Here is a 26,150-nt window from a genome sequence, read left to right on the forward strand (position 1 = left end):
ATAACTATATTAGCAGCGTATTAACAGCTTGGAGGAGGAAAAAAATGATTAATTATAAAGGTTTTAGTCATTAAAAAAAATCTTTAATTTAGTCGTCATAAAACATCGCTTTACAAGTGAATTTCACAATCGAAAACATGGAAATAAGGCAAACTCGTTGTGGAATGGCAGAAAGAACTAAACAAAACAAAAAAAAACACGCACGTCATCAACCAAAACTAGAGCTGGAGCAAGAACGAAGTTAAAAACTTTTCACCATCACTTCCTGTTCCTGTGTCAAAATAAAGTCCCAACAAACTTTCACCTGCGGCTAAAACGTTTCATCACATTTCCAGACGTGTTCGTCTGAGGTGTAACATGTTTGAATATTAAGAAATATTTTAAGTGTTTTGCCCAGACAGATTTTACCTTTAAAGGTCTAGTGTGTAAAATGTTCTTTGGCAGAATTTAAAAACTAATTACCTAATTTTTTCATATACAATGTGGATACAATCATCTGACTGCATAAAATTGTTGTTTCTTTATTAGCCAAGGCCGCCATGGTTTTACAGTAGCCCACAATGGACAAACATGGGCAATTCAGATGTGACATAAAGCTCCACCAACACATTTTACACACTGTACCTTTAAGTGCATGAACATTCCTACGTGCAGATGTAATGTATTTTTGGCCAATCACAGTCCAGATTGACTGCAAACACGTGTTTGAATTTGCACCTTTAAACCAGTGAAAAACGAACATTAAGAACATTATTTAGGTCTCGCAACATGCCCGACTGTACTTTTACAAAATCGTAGACTTCTGAGTAAAACAGTTGATTTTAATCTGGTGATCCCACGTTTCCGAACAATTCACTGATTTATGTGTACAGGAATACTTCACCGATACGCATTGAGCTTTGTATTCCTAGAATAAGGGTAGTATTTCTGAATAATTGTGCTTCGAGAAACGTCTTCAATCTTTTTTGTGTTACGTGCCCACCAGTGACACATACTGCAACCGTAATATTACAACACATAATGCTTCGAAAACATGAGACATTTTATTTCGTGTTTGCGTACTAGAACTCCACCACAGTCAAATCTGATCACACTGCAGAGACTTGTGTGTGTTTGAACGGTAAACTCATTATTTAGCTGTGAATATTTGACCTTTTAGACTGAAAAAGAAGATTTGAAGGGCTTAAAAAGGCAAATAAATCCTGTGTGTTTAGTCCTGCAGTAAGACATGAACTCATTTTTTTCACTTTTAAATAAAAAAAAAAAAAAAAAAATGAAGGGTTCCTGCTCATGTATTGAGAGAACTATACCAATGTTATATTTTCATATATAAATTCAAACCAAATTCTCAGCTGGGTCAAATAAAACCGCACAGAATGAATCCTCTAATAACACAAGAGACATTTTTCCCTTTTTGAATTTCAACCCATTAAAAAACATAAGAGTCACTCAGCTGCTGGTCTGCATGTGACCCCGCCCTCTTTCTGCCGACCACACATCACGCCGCGTTGTCTCTCGTCAACGAAACTGGAATTAACCAACATATTAAAGAATGAAATGTACACATAAATCAGAGACTCTGTTGCCTCAGGTGTCTACGTGAAAAAAAAAATAAAAATAAAAGTTAACGGTTCCACCTCAAAGAAATCATGACGCTGTTACTGCACATGTTACATACACATACACGTGAGCGCGGGAACAGTGATACACACTCACAATAATCACATGTCCTGACAGAAGAGGGAGCAGCCTACTGAGGTTTTAATGCATCAATCGACTGACTGTTAAAGATTTAAAGGTCCAGTGTGTAACATTTAGAAGGGTTTATAAGCAGATATTGAATAATACTTAATATACATGTTCCTCGGGTTTTGGAGGCTTACAATAAAGCTTTTATGTACGATCCACTATCTCTTATAAATCAACTGTACAGGAGAAAAAATGTTCACAAACACGTTTCCCCAAATGAGGCGGCCATCTTGTGCCGCCATGTTTCTACAGCGGCCAGAACAGACAACATGAGTCATTTGGTCCATGAAATGTCAGAAACCTTAAAGTGCTGATGTTCTTAAATGTCTGTTTGGCTACAATGATTTTTGTTATTTGGAGCAAAGAAACCAAAAAAATTCACGTTTACGAAGCTGAAAAATAAGTGAAACTTGTTCTAATTATTAAAAAAAACAAAAAAAAACTTAAACCAATTAATCAGTAATTAAATCAGTTGTTGATTGATTTAGAAATTGTTAAATCGTTGCAGCTATGTGTAATTGAGAACAAATATGATGGAACTTCTGGCCTTGCGAGGCCACCATAGTTCCCTGGTGCACTTCTGGAAAGGGAGTCCTCAATTTATTATAAACTCAAGTCTCACCACTAGATGTCATAAATGTGTTGTTTTTTTGTTTTTTTTTTAATACACACTGGACCTTTGATCAGATCTTCACATAACAAATGCTTCAAAGATGAAGGTAAATCCTCCGTCTGCACCATTTCAGACGCAGCGGAGCTCCTGAAACAGTGGTCACTCTTGTTTTTACATTTATTGCTCAGCTATAATTCATTATTTCAGAGCAAATTTACTTAAAATGAACACAAAAACAATGAGTAGCGCATCTGTCGGCCTGAGCCAATGGTCCCCACGAGATTATGACGTTGATGAGCAAAGTTATTCATTCAGGTTCTCCTGAGACGACCCTCCACCTTGAAATAAGCTTAAGAACGCGGCCAGGTTTTTCCTGCTCGTTCTTATTAGAACAATTATTCTCCATGGAAAACAGAACAGAAATTACCACACCAAGAAAGTTATCAGGTTTAAATTAAAGCGACAGATCATGTTGTGATACTGGCATTTGTCTGCGTTTTGCCCTGACCCAGTAACAGGACAAACAGGTGGATTAACAAGAAACGGGTGAATAATAATCACGGCCCATCGGACCGAGAAACCACTTTTACAAACCGTGACATCTCTACAGCGCTGTTTCATCTGAGGGTCTGCTTCAAACATGTTAATATGGCACTTGAAAACATCGAGCTCAACATCAGTCCGGATTGTTGCCAAGAGACCTGTACAGTTACACACACACGTTATAAAAAGTTTGCTTTCTCAACATCACAAGCTTAATCACGACTAAATCTATCTAATCTCACTGTGCAACAGCCATCGAGGAGAACATCACTGTACCGAAAACAGGGTTTGCTGTTTTTTTGGACTTGGAACAAGCACGATGATGCAACACCGAAAACTGCGCAGTCGCGTAAAGAAAGTGAGTTAAACCATCCCGTGGCAGAGAAAAGATCCACACAGCTGGTGGCATTAAAGGACACAAACCTAACCTCAACAAAAAAAAAAAGGAAAAAAAAGATAAAACAATGTTTTTGTTGTGTGCCTTTGTTTTCACTGCAATTACTCAAGTCATTCATTCACTGTTCACTGGAGTCATGAGATTCTCCTGCAGTGAGCACCAACCTGGTCCATCAGGTCCATCAGCAGACAAGACAATAAGACATTTATATCCACCTTGGTTTTTTTAAAGTCTCTGTTCCTGCTTCGTTCCCCTGTACACTCGTCTGAACTCGGCACAGAGTCCAGGGTCTAATGGTGGTGACCGACAGACAGCACCAGGGGAATGAGGCAGCCCAGCACCAGAGCTCCCACCTCCACCTTGCTCAGTCCTTTCCCTCCGTTCCCTCCTGTGGGGGCGTGGCTGTGGCCACCGCCGCCGACCTCAGGGAGGACGTGCACGGTGGCCACGTAGAGGAACGTGCCGGCGGAAAAGAGCATGGCGACACCAGTGGCGTTGATGTCTGACAGGGCCTCTTTGCTGCTCTGAGAGCGAGAAACACAGACAACACAAAGATGACTCCCACCTTGTGAAACATGATCTACGACAACACTCAGACCTGGAGTCAACATCTGTCCTCAACGATCTGATTACGGCCCAAACGGGACAATATAAATATAACTACATGGTTACCTTTTTTCTACTGATTGAAACTTCCTTTCAATGTTCAAAAAATAAATGAGAAAATCATTTAATAAAGTCAACATTCTCAAATAGAGGTGGTGGAAAAATAAACTTTTAAAATATATATATATATTTGCAATATTTACCTGACTAAGGCCTAAAAAGGTGAGCATGGCGAGGACAGGTGCCGCCAGTGCGAAGACCAGGAGATGCTTGCGGATGCGGTTCCTTTCAAGACCAGCATGCATCAGGAAAGATACCAGGCCAAACGCCGCTGGTGCCTGCAGACAACGCAACGGACAGAAAAGACGTCAGCGAACAGTGGATCTTCATTCTGTTTAGAGCCTTTTCCTGACCTGTGAGTCATGTAAAACACCTGAAACTCAACCTTTATCTCTTAATCAACAAACTTATCTTAAATATACTTAAGATAAGTGAATATGTAATTGTAGCCACAGATGTGAAATCAACTGTTATTACCTTATGGAGCATGATCGCTACAAAAACAATGAGCTGAACGCTGGTCTGAGAGGTGGAGGCTGCAGCTCCGAGTGCCACTCCATCAGCTGGGGACACACATTATAATTAAGTTATTAGAATATTTGCACATAAGAAAAGAAGAACTGTTCATTCATACCGTTTTAAAAGCTCATATACACACATATCAAATTACAGCAATTCTCCAATTCAGTTCTAAATTAGATTTAGAACACCACATAATTAAATAAATGAATGAATTATCTAAATGTCTGTGCAGCAGACATAAGAATAACTTTAAAGCTCTAGTGTGTAGCTTTTCAATATGAACAAATGCATATATATATATACACATATATGAATATATACATATATACATATACACATTTGTTCATCTGCACTGTGTGAAGTCATTTTCTTCAATTCAATGCCATAACAATATTTATTTTCAATGCAACTTTGAAGGACTATATACAATAATTAATAATAGATAAAAAGCATGTAGAAACTGCAGAAACACAATCAGAACGGTCGGTTCCGGCTCTGGGTCCAGACCTGGACCACGGCCCGCCTATTAATGACCTATGCACTAGAGCTTTAAGCAAGTAATATTTAATCCAAGTAAATATTAGTAAATACACTCTAATCCCATAGACTGTATTCCATTTTGTTGACAGACAGATGAGTAACGTCCTCCATCGTCACGGGACAGGAGACCTACCTGCAGCGTGAACCACCAGACCCAGGGTGGTGGTGATTTTTGAAGAGGTGACTCTCGCCGATTCTGGATCTAAACCAGACAAAAACAATTCCATTTTATTTGTATAGCACCGAATCACAACATACATTACCTCAAGGCAGTGGACATAGTAAGGCAAAAACATTTACAATATTACAGAGAGAAGAGAAACCCAACAACACTAGGCATCAGGAGAGAGAGAGAAAAAAAACACTCCCTTTCAACAGGAAGAAATATCTGAACACCATACATTAGATGTTTTAATATGTCTCTCAGAGCAATTACCACTATTAACACTATGTGGTGTCAAAGAGCGCTCTCAATTGAAACAGCATTAGCTATCTAAAAAAAACAGCACTGACATTATTTGACTCTTGGTGTCTTCATAAGAGAGTCAAACAGATCTCAGTCTTACACAAATGTTCCACCAAGTGGCCTCCACTTGCACTTAAACATATGGTTGTGACTTTAAAAGGCTGTGGACTGGGGCTGCAAGTCATGATTATTATCACAATGCATCAGTCTGTAAAATAAAATAATTCAAAATTAACCGAAAAAAAAACAACCTTCAACCTTGAAAAGACATTCCCCTCTGAACTTGAAATTGTGTCTTAAATGTCTTGTTTTATCCACATAGAGGATCAAATGACATGGGACAAATTTATATTTAGGACAAATCATCATTTGATCAGTTAATGGTTGTAGCCCTAGTGCTCAATACTGTAGCCACATTACACACACAAACTAGTGTAAAGAAAATGAACATAGTTAATAAAAAAAAATGCAGGCCCCCATATGCAGTTAGAAACAATAAATAATCAAATAAATACAGATGATTGTTTACAGAAAAGAGTATAATCTATGCCCTGCTGAATGTTTAGGAGCCTGAAGTTGTTAAATCTAAGATGCTTCCCTTGTTCAAGTTACCAGGTTGACTTTCCCATCTTCTTATGGAAGGTTATTGTCAAAAGGACAAAGGGTTACCATTGTTACAGATCATGTTTAGCCACAGAAACATTTCTACTTTCTGCAGAAGACATTGTGCACCTGCATACTGCTCATTACTAATAAATCTTTTTTCTTTAGCCTTTATCTCGCTGGTACTTCGGTGTAGAGTGCTCTACGTACAGCCTCAGAATCCGTGGAGTCTCTGCTTTCATTCGAGGTCTATAGAGTCTGTTCTGAATAAAGTGTCATAGCGGTAGATCCCATTTAAAATAGTTTACACCGTCTTAGAGCCCATATTCTGTTGTTACATTTCGTGTTTTGTGCATTATCTCACACTGTGATTACTAAGAGCTTCTCTGGGTCCCCATCGGTTTTAAAGCGTTAAATAAAAGTTTAAATAATATACTGTATATTAAATTTTATGCTGTTGCATTTGCTGCCTTTTGTGCAAGTCACCTTCAGTGCTGTGCACATGAGAACTGCCGATCTGGTCCACCAGCAGCATGAAGACGAAGCCCAGGACCAGAGACACTCCGATGCAGGCATGAAGCTGTTCGTGACTGTGTTCGTGTTTCCCGCTGCCACTGAGCGCAGCATCTCCTTCACCCTTCACCTCGGACGCATCCACAGATCCGGCCTGACCGTGGCTGTGATGTGCACCTGCAGGCACACATGTGAGGAGAAACAGAGAGAGTACTTCACTACTGTACTTGTATTACATATTTTTGATGAGTTTGATACTTTCAATCCGATACATTTTTCATGTGCTGCATCTTTAATCGTTACAATTACAAAATTGTTACGAATCATTCCCACATTATCACTGACAGAGCTGTAGATGGCTCTGTCACCAGGTTTGATGAAGCTGGCTCACCACTGAGCGAATCGAGCAATTAAGCTGTTTATAGGTGGAGCATAAGTGCGCACACTAAGACCTGAAAGATGGTGAACTGTGGTGGGCCAGAGGAAACTCTGGTGGAGGCCCGCAGTGGTCCTGACATGCAAATTGGTCGTCCGACCTTGTTATATGGGCGCAAGACTAATGGAACCAACACAATACTTCTAATTTTACATTCAGTACTAAATTTTAAAATAAACTACTTGCAATACTTAAGTACAAAAAATGTTGAATACTTGGTGCTTAAAGAATACTTCAACTTCTACTGAAGTCACAAAGTACTTGTACTTTTACTCAAGTCTTGAGAACTAGTACTTTATATATCTCTGGGTTAATGTACATATGATCAAAATTGGAACATTTGTGTTTGACAAAGGTTACAGAGGAAGAAGACAAACAGTACTACATCTTGCTGAGCTTTGATCAGTTTGAACACAATTCAAACAGCCTGTATTGACAAATGCCATGCCTGCACTCACTGAGCACATAATGACGAATACCATATAGATAACGGGGTAAAGTTTCCACGGTAGTTGTTACATTTTCTGGATAAAAAAAATCTAAACAAAACAAGCAAATAATGAAAATGTTTTAATGCAATGCAGTACTAAAGCAGCATTATTTTGAAGTACTGTATAATGTTATAATGAAATAAAACATTTACAATAGTAGGCTCCTGCTAAAGCTGTGCATTTCTCCGTCTGAATGTGATGCACTTTAGCGAAATGTTTGACAAGATTGCTGATTTTACCACTTTTACAAGCAAAAGACTTGTTGAACTTGAGGCAAACACGCTTGTCACCGTCAATTCCGGTGAAATATAACCTGACCTTTGAATGTTCAACTTCCTCCATTGCGACTTGGTCTGTTACAACGTAAAGGTCATGAACCCCAAACAGATACTGAAATCAGCACATCATGATTCCAACAGAAAGATAACAAAACAGTCTGACAAACCAAAAATCAGGACCATTTTTAATTTCCTTATAGTTTATTTCTTTTTATGCAACAACAAATATATTATATTATATTACTATAGATCCTATATTATATTATATTATATTATATTATATTACTATAGATCCTGGGGGAATATGTTTAGTTTGGGTAGAAATGGGAAAGGTCTTTGTCTTTGTTACAAGCACCACGAATGTGCTGCCCTTTTTAGTCAAATATTTGTAAAATGAATACATTCTAATGTAATTAGAACACAAAAAATGAAGAGTGCAAAAACAGGAGAAACCCCCCAAAAAACATGTAATGTAAATGTTCAGTGAATCTTTGAAGTAAACTGAAAATCAGATAACGTGAACATTGTGGCCGACTGTAGCAACACTCAAGCGCTGTGTTGGTGAAATCTACCTTCAAGGATTTCTTCATAAAGTGCGTGGACTCCCTCGGGAATGATAACAGCAAGCGCAGTCCCACAGAGCAGCCCAGCTCCCAGCACAGTGATCAGCTTCAACTTTTCCTGGAGAAAACAAGAAAGAGTTACATCACCAGTGACCTCACTGTGTTTTAACCGCAACACCGAGTGATAACTGATCACAGAGCTCATGATGTAATCAGTACTTTTCATTTCATTTCAAAACCTTAAGACCCAGGAATCAATCGATGGAGACCCTCACTTTCAATGCTGCCTAGAACACTCAAACACCTCAAGCACCATAAGATGAACGCAAGACTAGATAAAAAATTAAAACTGTCCCTACTCACATACAGTATCTGCTCTTATGGTTCATACAGGGCTTATACATGTTTTCCAAAATTAAATTCAAGCACTTTTCAAACAGGAAACCAGGATCTGCCAGCTAATGACTAATTAACTACAGGCTAAATATGCTGCTGCCTCCTTTGACTTCTATGCAGGTGCCCTCTACAGCTATAATTTGTTCAATGAAGAAAATGTATGTCTACATCTGCTGTGACATGAGTATGAAAAATATTATGATGATTTCACTACAGGAGAGACTAAATTACCTCTGCAGTGGGGCGCAGGGAATGTTAATGACATAGTTATCGGCAACAAAGTCCAATATTATTCATCCAAGGGGTATGTATAATCTTCAGATTCTTGCTGAAACACTAACCTAATATTTATCAACAAGCCACACGCCTAAATACTTGGATTGAGTTCCCCTTACAATATCTGTTCCATCAACGCAGATGACAGTGAGCTGCTTTATTTGGAAAGAAAAATAATAATGTTAAATTATCTTGTCCACTCCTATTATATTATACGCTTCTGTGAGTACTCCCTGTGTCTTTGTGTATCTATACATAGTTGGATGTGTAGTTGAGGTGTTGTTGTTTTATATGGGTGATACATGGATTGTGTGTCTGTGTACTTTTTATAGCTACTAGATGATTATGATTTACCTCGGAATCTACCGAATGCAAATTCATGACAATAAATGTTTGATTAGCATTAAATACAAGCGTAAAACTAAAATTGTATCTTGGAGAGCATTGAAGATTTTAACACCGACAAATTAACTTTCTATTCTAATGGGAATGTGTCGAAAGTTAGCTTAACAGTGCTAGCTGTGGGAAAGCAGGTGTACAAAGCTGAGCATGTGATTGACTTACCTCTGAAAAGTTGACTGCTAAAGGTATCGTCCCGGCCACGTAACATCCCACCAACATGGCAAGAGACAACAGGCTAATCGAGCTGAAATCGTCCATGACTGCACTTTTATTTTCGGTTTATAATCTCCTGCTAAGATTCACCATCAAAAACCTGCTTTCGACTTCACTGATGAGGTTTTTTTTTTTTTAACACGGACTGATTTTCGTGCTCGTCGAGTAAGGCAGCATTCCCTGCGCCGTGCTAGTTAACCGCGGGTAGTAATTCAACAAACATCCACGTTAACCAGGCAGAGACGCTGTAGCCTCTGGCCTCAGTGGCGTTAGCAATGCTAAGCTAATTTACCTGGGCAACTGTGCGTCATTCAAACATCACACACTGATGGACTCTGACACGTTGACACTCGCGCTCAAAGAGCCGATAACCCGCATGGTTTATTCAATAATCAAATGTCAAATTACAAAACTGCAACTTCCCGACTAGTTTAGCAGCTAACTGAGCGGCCAACGACACATCTTGTTTAGTACCACTTAGAAGTACTTCCGGGTCAGAGTCTCATTAGTCTGCTGCCACGTCTCCGCGAGAACTGAAGGGGGCGGAGCCTCCTCATGTATGTTTACTATACGTACGACGCCCATGATGTATACTGTATATCCTAGTTACAGTGTTTACATCCGTAATATTTTTCTATAGTGTCATATTTTCTTGCATACCATTTTAGCTTGCCATCTGTGCTGCTAAATAAATACGATCTTGTTTCAAATTTAAATCTATATTAAGTTTCATATTTATAAAGGGAACCACGATGTAGCTGAGATTGGCACAGCACCCCCCGCGACCCTCTGGTGGAGGATAAAGCGGTTAGACGATGACTGACTGACCGTTTGAACTGATAAAAATTCATTAAAAGCATTTTTTTTTTTAACAGTTCTATACCAAAAAGTTCTATACCATAAAAAATCTAATGTCCATGAAAGCTGAGGGAATTTGTAGTAAACCTTTCGTTTATTGTAAACACATATGAATGACTATGATATGGAGCAAAAAAAAACTACAACTAAAACAGATCTGATCTAATCCAACAGGAAGAAATAATTTGTGACAAAATGTAGCAGCAAACGATCAAATCAAACTAAACAAACAAATCCTGCTCACCATCTAATTTGCATTGATAAATGTACATAGGTCTAACACAAACAAATGTATCAATGCAAGTTGTTTGAAACATTTTTGCTACTGTTCAATGCATCCGTCTCGAAGTAAATATTTACATGGACTAGTATTTTTTTTAACTAATAAAATATACCTGGAAAGAAATGTACCCCATATTTTTGTAGTGTCATAATTTAAGTCTGATACTTTTGAGTTTTGTGATTTTGCTGTTTCAAAACCAACAAAAACCTGTCTTGTTTTAGAGAAATATAGAGAAAATAAGAAATTGTATATACTCAGAGAAGCTTTCTTGAGCATAAGGGCACTGAAAATGCAGTCAAAAAAAGGACACCACGACATGTTCTAAAAAAGCATATTTATTAATTCACACATTGGAGCAGTGCCTCACTGTGATGACAGGAAATTAAAGCAGAATATGATTAACTTATTTGTCTGGAGAAATTAAACCATTGTTTGCCACAACAGCATCAGAGGAAATAAACATACAACCCAGGTTTTATCATGCAGTGTTGTTTTTGCAAACCCTTTCTGTTTGCAGCTCAGACTTTCTACTCCAAACACAAAGACACACTTGAGCACACACACACACACACACGCACGCACACACGCGCACGCACACGCACACACACACACAGTCTCTAACAAACACACTTACATATCCAAGGCAGCAGCTCCTTGTTGAAGGAATGGAGGGGTGCATGGGCACATGTTTACAGTCTGCCGGACCAGAAAACTGCAGGTTGCAGAACTGTGAGCTTAAGAAGTCAGTCCCGTAGTTACAGGGTCTTCATTTCGCCAGTCCAATTTTCTTGGCTTCTGTTTCATAGATCAACAGCCTCCACATTTTTACTATGAATACTTCTGCTTCTTCATCGAGAACCTAAACACAAACAGACTGGTAAATATATGCAACAAATACAGGCTGTGAGTTTTATACTTTTGTTGGCATGCTAATATTCTAACAATAAAACATTCTAACATTTAGCGGAGCCTAAGGGGAGAGTCAGTAGTTTTACAGGTATAAACCAAAACTTGGACCAAAAATCGACCTGATGATGAGGCTGGAATTACAAGAATTAGAATTCATCCTGAGGAGACAATGAATTTCAATTTACTGGCTATCAATCCAACTATTATTGATTATTTTATTGTTCGATTGATTGAGAGACAGACCATCTAAAAACCAGGCTGCTAAAAACTGACAAATATATTTAAATGACAGTGTGACGCATTAGATCTCAGCCGTGTAAATGACACTGAAAGAAATGTATCAAACAACCAACAAAAGATTTAAGCTGCATTTCCACCAAGCAGTACAGTACAGTTCAACTCAACATCGTATGGTTTGGAATGGTAAATCCAGGTCAGCAAAACATTGAATGAGAAAGCAGAAAGCAACACAGCAAACAGAGGTGCACTCTGATAATTCGGAGAATCCTCGCTTTGATGTATTTTGCGTCTATCCTATTCCATTTCTGTCAACCAATGAACAAACTACAGTCTGTTTAACTCCAATCATTAACTTCTGAACCACTCTGTTAAGAGCGCCAACAATCTACTTTTTTGTGCCCTTTACAACTTTTGACGATAGAAATCCAAATCACTTAGTGGAAGCTGAGCTTTAGCTTTGGGGTCCATGACCAGTTGTAACTTACCATAGCAACATCATCAAGAATACCCTGAGGGGTGCTGTGTGCCATCACCTGGAGAGAAAAGGAAAAAAACAAACATTAGATTATAATGAAACACAGGACAACAATAAACACCAACACCACCAAAATTAGTTTAAATTAGTATTAGTAGTAAACAGAATAATTGCTTACCTTTGAACAGACAAAATCAACAAGAGTGGGTTCCTCCTCTCCGATGTATTCAATAATCTTCTTATTAATCCACGGTTTAATGCGGCGATCCATCAGAGTCTGAAAAAAAATACATCTTATGGTTTAAAATTCAAATCAGAACATTTACTTACTTCACTGTAGCCTTTAAACACCATCACACAATATAGCAAAGTTAATAAAATAGCTTCAAATCCAAACAGTCACAGGCTTTTTACCGAGTCAACCATGGTCCAGTCCAGAGGGTAGGAAAACAGCTCAGGTCTGGCAGTTGGTATCTTCTCAATAAGGCTCTTAATATGCTTGCGTTTCTCCTCAGTGTTGATGCTGCTTTTGGCCACAGAAATGTCCGACCCGTCCAGCCCCAGACTCTTGTCATCATCACCATAGTCTAACGGAACCAGTTTCCTTTTGCGAGGCTGCTCATCAGCCTCCTCGTCATCAAACTTGTTGAAGACACTTTCCACTGTCACCAGTTTCTTTCGTTTTCCAGCGTTGGGCTGACTGGGACTGTTGGTGGCACCTGCAACACAACGCATGGCAGTGAAGCTTAAAGTCCATGTAAAGTAATGAAAATATCTCTTCTGACTTTCTCAACCCACAGTTGAAAACGAAACGCCGAAAGAAATTATTATGTCAATTCTGTACAATTGTTTTTTTTTAATCTTATTTTGTTGTTAAGGCTGGGACTGTGTACTTACCTCAATAAATCCAAGGCATTGCAATTGTAATATTAATATTCATGCTTCAAAGAATAAATCAATTAAGAATCTATGAAAAATATTTAGGAGGATCTCATCGAACATATCAGACAACAAGGGTGCATGCCCCCCATCTGGTGCAGACGGACAAGCCTTTTTTTTCTGCGCACCTGCACTGACTTATCCACACATATAAGTAATGATCTTTATGACGAGGATCGACTACAGTAACGATGAAGTGCAGGGGGATCCAAGTGAATGTCGGGAGGAGTTCATAATCTGCGCTGTATGCAGCCAAGTTTCGTTTTTGTGTATAGACACTTTCCAGCATTTAATAGGTGCTGTTCCACCGTGTACTCACATCTTGTTGGAACAGTTTTATTGGTGTTCCAACTGAATCCAAGCAGGAATAGACAGGCGCGTGGTTTTGTTTCGGTGTTAAGTCGAAAACTGAAAATGCCTTTTTCGGACAAAATGTTTCAAATGTCTAATATGAATGATTATAAAAGTCAGAAAATGTTTAAACATTATATTTCAAATCATGTCAAATTCAGCAATATGGTCTGCTCTGAAACGCTGGGGGTGTGTCCACCCAAGGAGCTCAACACGCACTAACGTGCACACAGACATGTACACTTTAGTGGGGACCAAAATCTGATTTTTGATTTCTGTTCTGTTCTGTTCTGTACACACACACACACACAATTACAGTACATGTCTTTGTGGGGACCAAAGTCTGTTAATGTTGCTTTTCGTCAGTGTTTGTAAAGAATATAAATCTAAACACTCCTGTAAACAAACATGTACAAAAGCGGCATTTTCACCATTTTGGTTGCAGTTTAACAACATACAGAGCCGTTTTAGCTTAAGATCAAGCTGCCTTCCTAATTTGCCACTGTACTTACCCAGTTTGAGACTGAGACTCATCTTGGGCCGATGCTCCTCGGGAGGTTGGACCTCCGGAGTGTTCTCACCAGGAATGATGATGCCGCAGGGAGATTCGTTGTCAGGTGTGTTTGGAGTCGCATTCCCACTGGCAGAGGACACTGAGGGAGCAGTGGTGATTGGTCGCATGATGGGTTTGACTTGTGGCTGGACATCTTGTGAATCCTCTCCGTCATGGTAGTCATCCTCCCCTTCCTCCACATCATCATCTGAATGCTGCCGAGGGCCTCGAGGTGGCGGTTCCACCGGTTTTCCAGAGCCTCTAGATTTTTCCTGATCCCGATCTCTGTGAGCCTTCTCCTGGATCTTATCCTCCTCAGGTTCTAGTTTCAGAGGTGGCTGTCGTCTGCGCTCTGCCTCCTCCTCCATCTACGCAACCATATTACATATGAACATGTCATATCACATATTTAAAGGTCCAGTGTGGAAGAATTAGTGACATCTGATGGTGACAATGCAGACTGTAACAAATGTAGGACTCTTCTACCCAAGTACATGAAGGAACTACACTGCATACCAGAAAGGATGTAAACACTCTTTTAAATCTCTTTCCATTCTTCCACTCTCTATTGTTTAGGGCTGAACGATTTTGAATAAATATCTAATTGCGATTATTTTGACAGGAAATGTGATTGCGATGATTTGTGATATCAGAGGGAACGGTCATTTTTACATCATCATTCACATTTTCATTCAAAAAAACATATTTAAAAGGATTAATGTGTGATATTTGTGCAACTCTGTGAGAAAATAAGATGTTCTCTTCAGTCTGTAGAATGAAATGTGTAATAATAATTCATCGATAATTAGATTTACAAATTGGGTTAAGACGGCTGAGTCTAAAGCAAGCCCTCAAGTACAAATAAAAGGCTCAGTCGAAGGCTACAAAACCAAACAATTCTTATTTTAACTTATTCTTCTTAAAACAAATTTTGTAGAAGTTGTATAAGTTGCCATCAAGGCGTTCTTAATGCATTCATAAGAATAGAACAGATGAACGTGGATGGGCAACGCAAAATCATAACATGTCAACATAGCCTTGGCTCACATTTAAGAAACAATGAAACGCTGATAAAAGAACAAAGATCGTCTGTTCCTCAGATAAACATTTCTTTAAAATCAAATCAAATATTTTTGCTTAAGAGAAAAAAAAAAATCAATCTCTGCGTGGTCTCACCCTCTGCAGTTCAGCGTCAGGGTCAGGGTGACCCTCTGCGAGAAGCCTCTGTCTGATCTCCTCCAGCTCCTCCTTCTCCCTCTTCCGGTCTCGCTCGTCCAACTCTGTTTCCTTTTCTCTGTCACGGAGTCGCTTCTGCAACGCACTGCCTCTGAAAATGAGAATCACAACAAGGAGTGATGTCAAAAGCAAAAACAACAGCACCTCCCACCTGCCAACATGTGTGGGAAAAGAGTTACCTGTAGTACTTTGGGTCGTCTCTGTCGTCGTCATAATCTTCAAGAAATTCTTTCAGTCTTTTGGCTTCTTTCATCTGATATGAAACAGATAATCACAGTCATATATTTGTCAAAAACAAATGGAAATAGCTGTAATACAATAATATTCAACAATTAGAACTTGTGTGTTCCATTTATTTACCATTTCACGACGCCTCTCATCCTCCCTCTCCATGTCTTTACTGTAGTCACGACCTTTCTTCCTCTCGCGGATCTCCCAATTTTTAAGACGCTTCGAGATGGAGAAAAACAATTCAGCAAAGTCATTAAATTAGTTAAACTGTCGGACATTTCTTTTATGTAAACTTAACAAATAAAATTTTTTTTTAATCTATTACACAAAAATATTCATACTTCTTGGTAAGCTGCCTCTTTGTCTCGAAGCCTCCTCTCAAGTCTCCTCCGTTCGTAGATGTCCTCCTCATCACCTTCTCGGTCTCGTGTTTTATCTTCTCTCACCCTCTCTCTGTGGAAGACACATTATCACGGTAAGACTTGTTCCAGCATCATGGTAGGGTTCAAATGAGAGGGGTACATTTTAAAAGATAGCATTCAAACCTGGTGTTTTCAGCCTTTATGGCCTTAAATGAAATCCAGTACAAAAGCTGTGATATAAAAGTATAATATTATGTTTAAACATTAAAAAGCTCTTCAACAACCACTTAATGTTTTGTCAGCTACTGAAGACTATCATAGATACATTTTGAAATACTGACAGTGTCTGATGATAATTTAAGCAGAAATGAAAGATGCTTATGTTCGACTCCCATTTAGAGCCATTTCTACTAAATTATCCATCCATACTTATATCAAAAACACACTTGTAAAATTTATAACAGATTGTGTCATGAACTGCATTCAGTGTGGGCTACTGTAGCTCTACTGAGCCTTTTGTTACTAATCAAGAGCAAACAAAATGTGTACCAGGGTCATTATAACTATGAGCCTGCATACAGACTCATTTGTCTCCACTTGGATCTATCGCTCTAAATGTAACTAAATGAATACGGACATGTGACGAAAACTGAAATTATTGACATGAAAATCAAATGATTTCATTACAATACCAATGATGTTGCTTGAAGAAGATGCAGGCACACTTTGGACCAACACATCAAAACAGATCCTTCAAAATGCCATTAAAATAAGGCTGTGCAAGTCGCTCCTGATAGTTCAAAATAAAACCTTTTTAAAATGAGCCACAAGTCAATTTCATCCTTAAATAAACCTTAAGTATTTCTCTCACTGACCTCGATCTGCTGCGATCTCTACTGACGTCTCGACTCCTCTCCTTCTCTCTCTCTCGCTCTTTCGTCCTCTCCCGTTCTCGATCTCGGTCTCGGTCTCTCTCCCGCTCCCGTTCACGATCTCTGTCTCTCTCCCGTTCCTTGTCCCTCTCCCTCTCCCTTTCCTTCTCTTTTTCACGGTCGCGGCGTTCCCTCTCACGCTCCCGCTCTTTGTCCCTCTCTCTCCTTTCCCTCTCGAGCTCCAGTCGCTCCTTCTCTTTCTTTCCTTTTTCCTCTTCCAGTTTCTGCAGGAGCCCGACAGGAAGAAAGACGAGAAGGCGTTACTACATTTAAAATGCAAAGAACAGACCTTCATCCTTGAATACATACATATAAACAGGTCAAAAGCACATGAAATGGTTTTGACTCCCTGGGCCATAGTGTACATGCTCACATACTGCCATGACTCATTGCTTTGGAGAGGCTGGTTGCTGCAAGTGAGAAGTTCCTCTTAGCCCTGATGTTTCCTCCATGAAGTCATCCAATGCATGAGCAAGTTTAATGAACATAGTCAATTCGTGACACACTTGTGTAAAACCGTAAATTGCAGCTCATTCTTTAAAGAAACCAAAAGTTGGTGCGATAATTTGTCTTTACATGACGAGCTACTGGGAGAAAAGACACCGCTTTATCAGCACTTTTTTAAAATTATTTTATAATTTCCAAAATTGCTTCAGAATCCTGTGCTTCCTTTCATCACAAACGCTATTTTTTTCCACATATGTAACAGGTCAACTTGTCCTCTGCTTTTACTATGTGCTCTATGGTGATCTGAGAATAAGCTCTGATGTAATAAGGCCTTTCCAATAAAAATTTAATACATGTTGGTCAAGTGCACATCCGCTTAGCACATCAATGTGCACTCAGGCAAATGCGGAAAAGTGATAGATCGATGGGTGATAAGAGATGCTGCGCATTAAAATGTATATACTGTACCAGCAAGATTTATTAATCCAATTTTCAAAATGCTCACACTAATTTAAAGCACTTAAATAAAAGTGTCAATTAGGTAGGGCTGGGCGATAAAACAAACAAAAAAAAGCGCTAAAAAAATAGACGAAGCAGGTTTGGTTGCATGAACAAACTCTTCATAACCAAGTTGCTACCATGCTTGCAACCTGTAGAGTGGCCAGAGTCTCTGGAGTGGCAGTCAAACAGCCAATCACTGAACAGTCATGTTTGGTTGCGCCATCCTCTTCCCTGTGTCTCACTCACAACAGCATGTGAACATCGAGTGAGCGGAGGCGAGAATGAGCGCTGAAAGTGAGGAGATCATTAGTAAGACCAAAAAAAAAAAGGACACACTACCTCGCCAGTCTGGCAGGTTTTTTTTGGTTATTTTAACTTCGACCACAATCACATTAATGCCTACAAATTACGCCAGACGACCATACCCACCAAGAGCTTATAATTTATTATCAACAAACTTATTCTACCATCTTCGTCGCTCACACCCTCTGGATTATATGCATTGTACGGCACGGCCATCAACATCGTCTGCCGCTACATGTGGAGATACACAGACCACCCTGTTGAGGTGCTCTGCAACAGTGCCGTATGATTAAAAAAATCTAAACATTACAAAGACATTACTGAGGCAGTGACTTATCACAGAGCCAAGGACTTTACCATTTTCCTCTGTGTGGTCTGAATGATAACTGTAGTGATTAAAATAAGAGGAAAGTTTATCAGTTTAGAATAAAGGTGATCCAATCAAGGTGATATAAGTTAAAATATTTTTTTATTATTAGTCATTTTTAAAAGGTCATGAAAAATGATCAGTAATTATCGATATCGACCAATATGAAGTAGTTATATCGCTCAGCCCTACCATGAGGTCAACAATTTTACTAAGTCACTGCTATATAATTCCCGGGTTTGGGCCTTGGTCTTATGTGTGGGTGCCAAGTGGATCAAAAGCCTTGGATTAACATGGCTCCAGCCTAACTGAATTCATTACATAATCAGCTTCTGTGTTTTGGTCATGATGGTCTGATATGCAAGGAAGTGGCGCAAGTGTGGGATAGAGCTACATGACTGAACCATAATGAGTAACTACAGTGTAATTCTAGATTAATACTTAATAATCAATCATCTCTAATCCCATCTCTACACATGTCCAAATTCAATGGGATTTAACATAAAATGTAAAACCAAAAGTCCATACTCTCACCAGTGGACAGACAAAAGATGGCCATTTTCTACGGAACGGTTCGGAGCTACTGGTGTGCGACTTACAGTTGAGCTACGGTTTCAGCACTTCTCTGCCCCTACACTACGTGTGGGAGGAAAAGCAGGTCAAGACAAAATCATCATTACGATACCTGTGAAGCATTGCAATTACAATTCATTCACATACATGACATCTGTAACAACTTGGTTCCATTTTGCCACAAGGAAAAGCAAGTTAAGCTGTCTTACCTGTAAGTTGTCTTCTCATGTCTCCTTGGCTTCTGCAGCCCAATTAATAGGTTTTAAAAACCCTCAACAGAGTCAGACCAACTTCAGTCTTTAAAACTGATGTGAAAAATGTCAGCCATGTGTTTAAGTTCAGCTGTACATGTTGACTGATTTATGAAAACAATCGAAGACTGAAATGTGTGTCTGAAACTGTTGAGTGATTAAAAAAAAATAAGGTGGAAAGAATGAAAAGGTTCTGAACTACATTTTGTACATTGACAGTACATCTTAAACTTTAATTTAGCTACAGTAGGGTTGATTAAAATAACCTTTTGCAAACTATTGATAGCATTCTGAAGTGAGGTGTTTATCTCACATGGACATTAATCCATTGGCCAGCTGATTAATTCCCTGGCTCTTGTATCATCGAGTTGTTCAAAACTTACCTCTTGCTTTAATTTTCTTTTGTGAAAAAAGGCTTATTTTGTGACAAATATTGTATCCAAGTAAAATACAATATCTTTCATAACCTTATTGATGTGGAGTGCTGTTCATCCTTGTGGCAGCTGATCAAGGTCAAGACTAAGCTCATTGTTGCATGACTGTATTCATGCTTCTGCCCCAGTTATTTGTCGTTTTCTAATCAAACTCACTTCTCTTTTCTGTTCTGTCACTAGGGTGGTGGTGGAGTTGCCAATAAATAAAAAAGTAAAAGTAAAGGGGTGGTTGAATAAAAAAAATAATAAATAAAAACAACAGAAGATGGACTTACCTCACTAAACTTCAGACCACTGTGTGCTGTGAACGGGCGCTCCCTGCTTTAAGATAACTACAGGCTGCAGTTCAAAACAGTTATTAGGCTTATTCAGTCTGTCTGTGTCATTCATCATCTGAGGACCTGCAGAGGTTCACTGAGCTGCTGCACGACTGTCACCGCACTGCTTAAACTCTGCTTTGTACCCTCGACCACCCCAAGTCCAAGATCATTTTAGTTTGAGCCAATGCTAATGCTTCTTAAATAAAAACTGAGAGCCAGTTGCCCCTCTGCAAACCCTTGAGAAGGGAGCGCCCAACATGAGTAAAAAAGAAAAGAAAGATCATACTTACATCCTATCCTTGCAACTTTTTCCAAAGCTGAGATTCTGAGATTCATCTTGCTCTAGTCACCAAATGAACTCTACCATATTGGTGGGGTTTAATCAATAGATTAGCTTTAGGTGGAATTTAACATTGTATCCATGCACTCTGTGTGATGAATTTAGCTTGTGCAGAGCTATAATGTTTAGTCTAATGTCAGTATTATGAAAATGAATTAGAATAAAATTAGGAAATACTTTAAGACACTATGCAGACATGTGAGTGACTTGAGTAGAAAAAATATTTGAATCAGCATCATAAATGTAAATAACTATTATTTTCATTTGCATACAGTGGTTGACAGTAACATAACAGTCTTGTTGAGAAATTATCTCCATTAATATATAAATTGCAGCTCCATTTTCTGTTGAAGAATTTGTAATTAAAATGTGGAGGATCATTCCTCCAAAACCTAAATAATAGATACATAGCAGCAGTTTGATAGGTTACCTTGTGTGTGTCCCTGAATTTGCTGATTTCTCTGGATATCAGGTCTCTCTTATCATCCTCCAACTCCATCGCATTGATATCCTCCTTACGGAAAAGTAGGAAGGGACAAAAAAACAAACACACTAAATACCCAGCTGTTCAGGTACAAAACGCAGCTGGAGACAATGCTAATACAAGTTTTGCTTTTCCGTGAAGATCGTGCAAACTCTACCTCCTCTTTCTTCTCTTTCCGCTTCTTGCGAGGTTGACTGTCTGGATCCTGTGAGGGAGCATTGAGCTCACTAGCATACTCTCGGATGAGGACGTCTATCGCCCCCTTCACGACCTGATCCCGACGCAGGGTTTCTTCATCAAGAACTTCCTCCTCATCATCGTCTTCATTCTTTGACCCACTACTTTCTGCCTGTATGTTAAAGCCAGGAAAGGTCTGGAAAATTACCATTTTAACAAAAAGCATAAACATTCATCTTCTACTCAACAGTTAAACAGCATACCCCATTGGCACTTTTCTTCTTGGCTTTCCATTCATCCAGCTGGGCCTTGGTCTTGGCATCAACCTTGACCAACAACTTCTTGTCACCTAAGAGCAACTCATGCAGAAGCCTGAGAGCGCGCAGTGTAGATTCGGGCTCCTTATACTCGCAGAACCCAAAAGCTTCCAGGAGTTAACAGGAGAAAAATGTACCACAGATGTTAATGACAAAATTTCTCACAAACATTATTTTTGATATAGCAATAAGCTATGTGTATGTGCAAACTTTGTGGCACACCTGTCAAATTCTGTGATCATTGGCATTTGGATTGTAACAATGTGAAAGTTGGTCTTATATATTTGCAGGCAGGTTGTCAATGAGTTTAACTCATACAACATGTGTATGTAATGGTCAAGCATGTCTTGAATAAACATGGTGTAATAGACCTTTTACTCAGCATGAAATAGGACACAGGTATCACTACCATTAATTAGGGTTCCAATCCAGTTTTAAGAGAACCAGGGTTATGCTATTGTACAAGTGTAAAGGTAGATCACACTAAATGCTTGACCTTAAACTGTAGAAGCTTTTTTCTGACAAATGTTATTTTAAAACTGCATACATGTTTCCTGTATTATTGCTAAAACATCTAATCTAATGACTTCCTCACAGTAGTGCAAAAACAAAAATATGAATTTTCATCATCGTCTAAAGCACTTCCAGATTTAAGTGAGTCGTCCTTCAAACAGAAGGTTGAGGAGCTCCACAAGTCTATATGCTGTCCCACGGTCAGCATGTCCGCGATGCAGGAGGTAAATGCATCAGTGTAGATGTTTTGTTTAAAAGTGATTAAAATCACCATATCAGTATTGTAGGATAATTCCTACAATAATAATGTAGGAAACCAACCCCAATTCACATAACATGAAGATATTTGGGCAAGAGTTGAAATGTGTTGTGGCCCGTTTTATTTTTACCTTGAAGTTTTCCAGAGGCACCTTGGACCCTTTTCCAGCTTAAGACGATTCCACATTTCTGTGTCAAAAGAGTAATATATCAATTTCACATTGCAGATGCTAATGTTCCACCAATCATGAAATAATCACTAATCAGTTTTGGCAGAAAGGTGTGTTTCCTGAGACATTATTTCCCAGTGATAGAGAAGAACAATTACAGCCTGCAGTAAAGGAATAATACAAATTTTCATCTAAAAAAGTGCATAATCATAATGATCATAATGATGCTGTATTTAGTGTTTGTCACTTGCATATTTTAATTAGTAGCTCCCTATTGCTACTTATTCTTTATTAATTCTGAAATACTTACAGCTTGAATGTTATTTAACTATGTCACCAAAGGACATGTAAATTTCACTCAGTCAGTTCACAGTCAACCCACCGCTAGAAGCTGCCTGACCAACATGTCAGATGCCTTTTCAGAGATGTTCCCTACAAATACAGTAGTTGTAGGTCCATCTTCTGTGTCCTTGGCTCTGATGATGCCAGACTCTTTCTTTAGAGTCATGGGCTTCTGTGCTATGGCAACAGGGGTTGGTAGGAGAACCTGAAATATAAAAGTTACATTTTAGTACTGGTCAGGTGTCACTTTCATCTCAAGCGGTAACAAAAGAAAGAGAAGGACATCAGGATAAATTATAATAGGGGTGAGGGTCAGACTAGTGAGGGTTGAGCTGCACACTTTAAACAAACAGGTTGACTCATTCAGAAAAGGTGATGCTTCAGTTGGCATGTGTTTATAAGAAAATCATGTTTCTAACTCACAGTGGGTGTGGGAGCCACTACACCCATATGTAACGGGATCATGGGGGTACCTGAAAAGAGAAACAAAAGAAGACTCAAAAACAGGGATGCAAAAATGACAAGTAAATAACAAGCAAAACAAGGCAAACTGGCAGCCTCTGTTGGTCATGTTGACAAGAGCAAGTGTGGAAGCGCAAACAAAAAACAGACAGACATAGAGAGCTACTAAAAACAATACTGAAGTAATTAATTGTCCTGATTTATGTGTCTCTGAAAGTGGCAGATGTAGTGGTCTGAATATCTACTGGGATTTTCACAAACAATCCTTTCTAGGGATTACAGAGAATGGTCCAAAAATAGTAAATAATATGTGAGCTGCAGTTCCGTGGGTGAAATGCCTTGTTTGCCAGAAGTCAGAGGACAATGACCAGGCTGGTTTGAAAAATGGTTTGGACACACTGAACCTAGGATATACAGTGTATATATTAGAGTTGTTCCGATCCCGATACCAGTATCGGAAATGCCTCCGATACTGCCGAAAATGTGGGCATCTGTATCGGAGAGTACTGGAGTCCATGCACCAATCTGATACCACGTAATTTATTAGAGCACGGTTCTTCTTCGCCGCTCTTGAAACAGTTGCGCTGTGCTGTTTTAGAGGTGTGAAGAACTGATCACCTGACACCTGTAGACAAGGAGCTAACGTTAGCTCATCATGTCGCAGGTTTGGCAGTATTTACCTCCGCATTGGTTTTCCTAGGTCCTTGCATACTCCGTCAGCTCCGTTAGTGTTGTTAGCTGTGCTAGCCCCATTTATGAAAAGAAAAAAGAGCAGCGCTACAACTAACCAGCGTACATGTGTCCTGCTTATGTATGCCTCTTTTTTTAAAGTTTAGCGTTACTTCAGAGACTAATTTTAACAATCTGGAGTCATGTAAAAATTATGTCACGCGCGTCCTTTGGAAACATGAAGCTTTGCCAGTGCTGTGGTGTTTGGACCAGAGTCAAAACAAATGTACAAGCTGAAGAATAAAATAACATATCACTGGTAAAAATAAATGGTGTCCATTTGCTGAATTCGTTCTGGTTTTACAGAGGGTTTAACCTGAGCCAAACTTTACCACCAATGATAATCATATCACATTCATGCAGGCATAGTATGATACACACTGGTATCGGTATTGGTACTCTGTATCGGCCGATACCCACAGCACAAGTATCGGAATCGGTATCAGGAGGGAAAAATGGGAACATGTCTAGTACATACTGTACATAAATATATATACATATATACATATATACACACATCACAGTCAATGCACGCAAATAAAGGACAAAACTGATAACTGTAAATGGAAATCAAAAACAATAGGACCTGGGGAAACTGTAGTTGGCCCGATTTGCTGACAAGCACTACACGTGTCTCTTGGTAAGTTTACAGAATAAACAATCGCCCCACAATTACTAAGAGTCTGATTTACAAACACACATGTACTGCAGGTGCTTCATACCTGGCGGGACTGTTGTGGCAAACCCCGCAAACTGTGGAGGCGGGAGGCCAATCTGCTGACGGTTGAGCGGAGGAGGATACGACATCCTCAACTTTGCAGACAACTATGTATGAACGAGGGAGGGTGTGTTAAATGGAGAAGTGCAGATCAAGAAAATTGCGTTTTCGTTGTTAAAACGGGTTTATAGGCATTATTTATTGATGACATTAGTAGCACAATTGACCGTTAGCACTGTAAACTAAACAGGTGGAACACCTGCAGCGCCGGAAAATTACATACTTTAACATCAACTTGCTAATTAGCTCATGTGAGCTAACGCGCATTCTGTGGCCTTGCTAGTTTAGCTAGCTGCAGCGGTCACGCACGGATGTTACTCACCTGCCGGGAAGCGTAGAATTAAAACTACAATTCAAGAGTACAGTATTTTGCTCAAACAGCATCCCATTAAATACAGCAAAGAGAAAAAAACGGAAGTATGAAGATTAAGTTTATAATTGAGACCGGTGCCTTCTATGGATACAAATACTGGGACCTATTCTTTTCGCAATGCATCATGGGATATCACAGCAGCAGCCTGGGATTCATTTTGCCCTACATTTTGTCTCTCAGGCAAACACCTCATGTCACCATGGAAGCCCATTTCCGCCACACAAAAATATATAGTAAGTCATAATTATGAGATACTAAGTCATAATAATGACATACTACATCATAATTATGAGAGTCCAAGCCATATTTATGAGATACTAAGTGATAATTATGAGATACTATCATATGAGATACTATCTCATAACAATTTCGAAATTGTATCTCATTATTAAGACTTAGCATCTCATAATAATTGCTTAGTATCTCATTATTATGACATAGCATCTCATAATTATGACGTAGAACCTCATAATCTTTTCCACTTATGGTCCCAGCTCGCTTCCCTTCAACTTACCTTGGCACAGTTTAGGTTGGTTTCCACTACAAAATAGTACCTACTCAACGTGGGCGGAGTCATCACTGCACAGCTGTATGAAACTGTTGTGACTTCGTGTTACGGGGACACACACAAAGGAATGACTAGTGACTTGCAAAGCTGTTGTTTTCAGTGTACTGAATCATTAGAATCAGTCAGTCAGTCAACATCTACCGCTTTATCCTCCACCAGAGGGTCGCGGGGGGTGCTGTGCCAATCTCAGCTACATCGGGCGATAGGCGGGGTACACCCTGGACAGTTCGCCAGTCCATCGCAGGGCCACACACAACTAGAGACAAACAACCATTCACTCTCACACTCACTCCTACGGTCAATTTAGAGTTTCCAATTCACCTAATCCCCACATTGCATGTTTTTGTACTGTGGGAGGAAGCCGGAGAACCTGGAGAGAACCCACGCACACATGGGGAGAACATGCA

The 26,150-nt window shown here is 39.2% G+C and overlaps 2 protein-coding genes across 3 annotated transcripts; both read right to left on the reverse strand.

Annotated features, from left to right (window-relative positions):
* Positions 1 to 61: 61 nt before the first annotated feature.
* Positions 62 to 10,175, reverse strand: slc39a9 (solute carrier family 39 member 9). Its single transcript, XM_044047636.1, has 7 exons — positions 9,617 to 10,175; positions 8,390 to 8,498; positions 6,586 to 6,789; positions 5,164 to 5,232; positions 4,446 to 4,531; positions 4,112 to 4,246; positions 62 to 3,826 (listed from the first exon to the last, which is right to left on the reverse strand). Exons 1-7 carry the CDS (start codon positions 9,710 to 9,712, stop codon positions 3,593 to 3,595), a joined length of 933 nt encoding a protein of 310 aa, XP_043903571.1. The 5' UTR covers positions 9,713 to 10,175; the 3' UTR covers positions 62 to 3,592.
* A 952-nt stretch (positions 10,176 to 11,127) lies between these two features.
* On the reverse strand, positions 11,128 to 25,307 carry rbm25a (RNA binding motif protein 25a). 2 transcript variants are annotated; one of them, XM_044047335.1, is made up of 18 exons: positions 25,125 to 25,307; positions 24,747 to 24,849; positions 23,257 to 23,306; positions 22,874 to 23,038; positions 22,453 to 22,510; positions 21,497 to 21,657; positions 21,214 to 21,405; positions 21,003 to 21,083; positions 16,980 to 17,260; positions 16,084 to 16,195; positions 15,872 to 15,961; positions 15,691 to 15,764; positions 15,452 to 15,602; positions 14,235 to 14,643; positions 12,847 to 13,151; positions 12,611 to 12,709; positions 12,443 to 12,490; positions 11,128 to 11,667 (listed from the first exon to the last, which is right to left on the reverse strand). In XM_044047335.1, the coding sequence occupies exons 2-18, from the start codon at positions 24,829 to 24,831 to the stop codon at positions 11,575 to 11,577; spliced, it is 2,454 nt and encodes an 817-aa protein (XP_043903270.1). In that variant the 5' UTR covers positions 24,832 to 24,849; positions 25,125 to 25,307; the 3' UTR covers positions 11,128 to 11,574. The 2 variants fall into 2 exon arrangements, with proteins under 2 accessions (XP_043903270.1, XP_043903269.1); XM_044047334.1 differs by having other exon boundaries at positions 21,003 to 21,086.
* Positions 25,308 to 26,150: the final 843 nt, after the last annotated feature.

The sequence above is a fragment of the Solea senegalensis genome, linkage group LG16 (assembly GCF_019176455.1).
Source record: "Solea senegalensis isolate Sse05_10M linkage group LG16, IFAPA_SoseM_1, whole genome shotgun sequence".
Classification (NCBI taxonomy): Eukaryota; Metazoa; Chordata; class Actinopteri; order Pleuronectiformes; family Soleidae; genus Solea; species Solea senegalensis.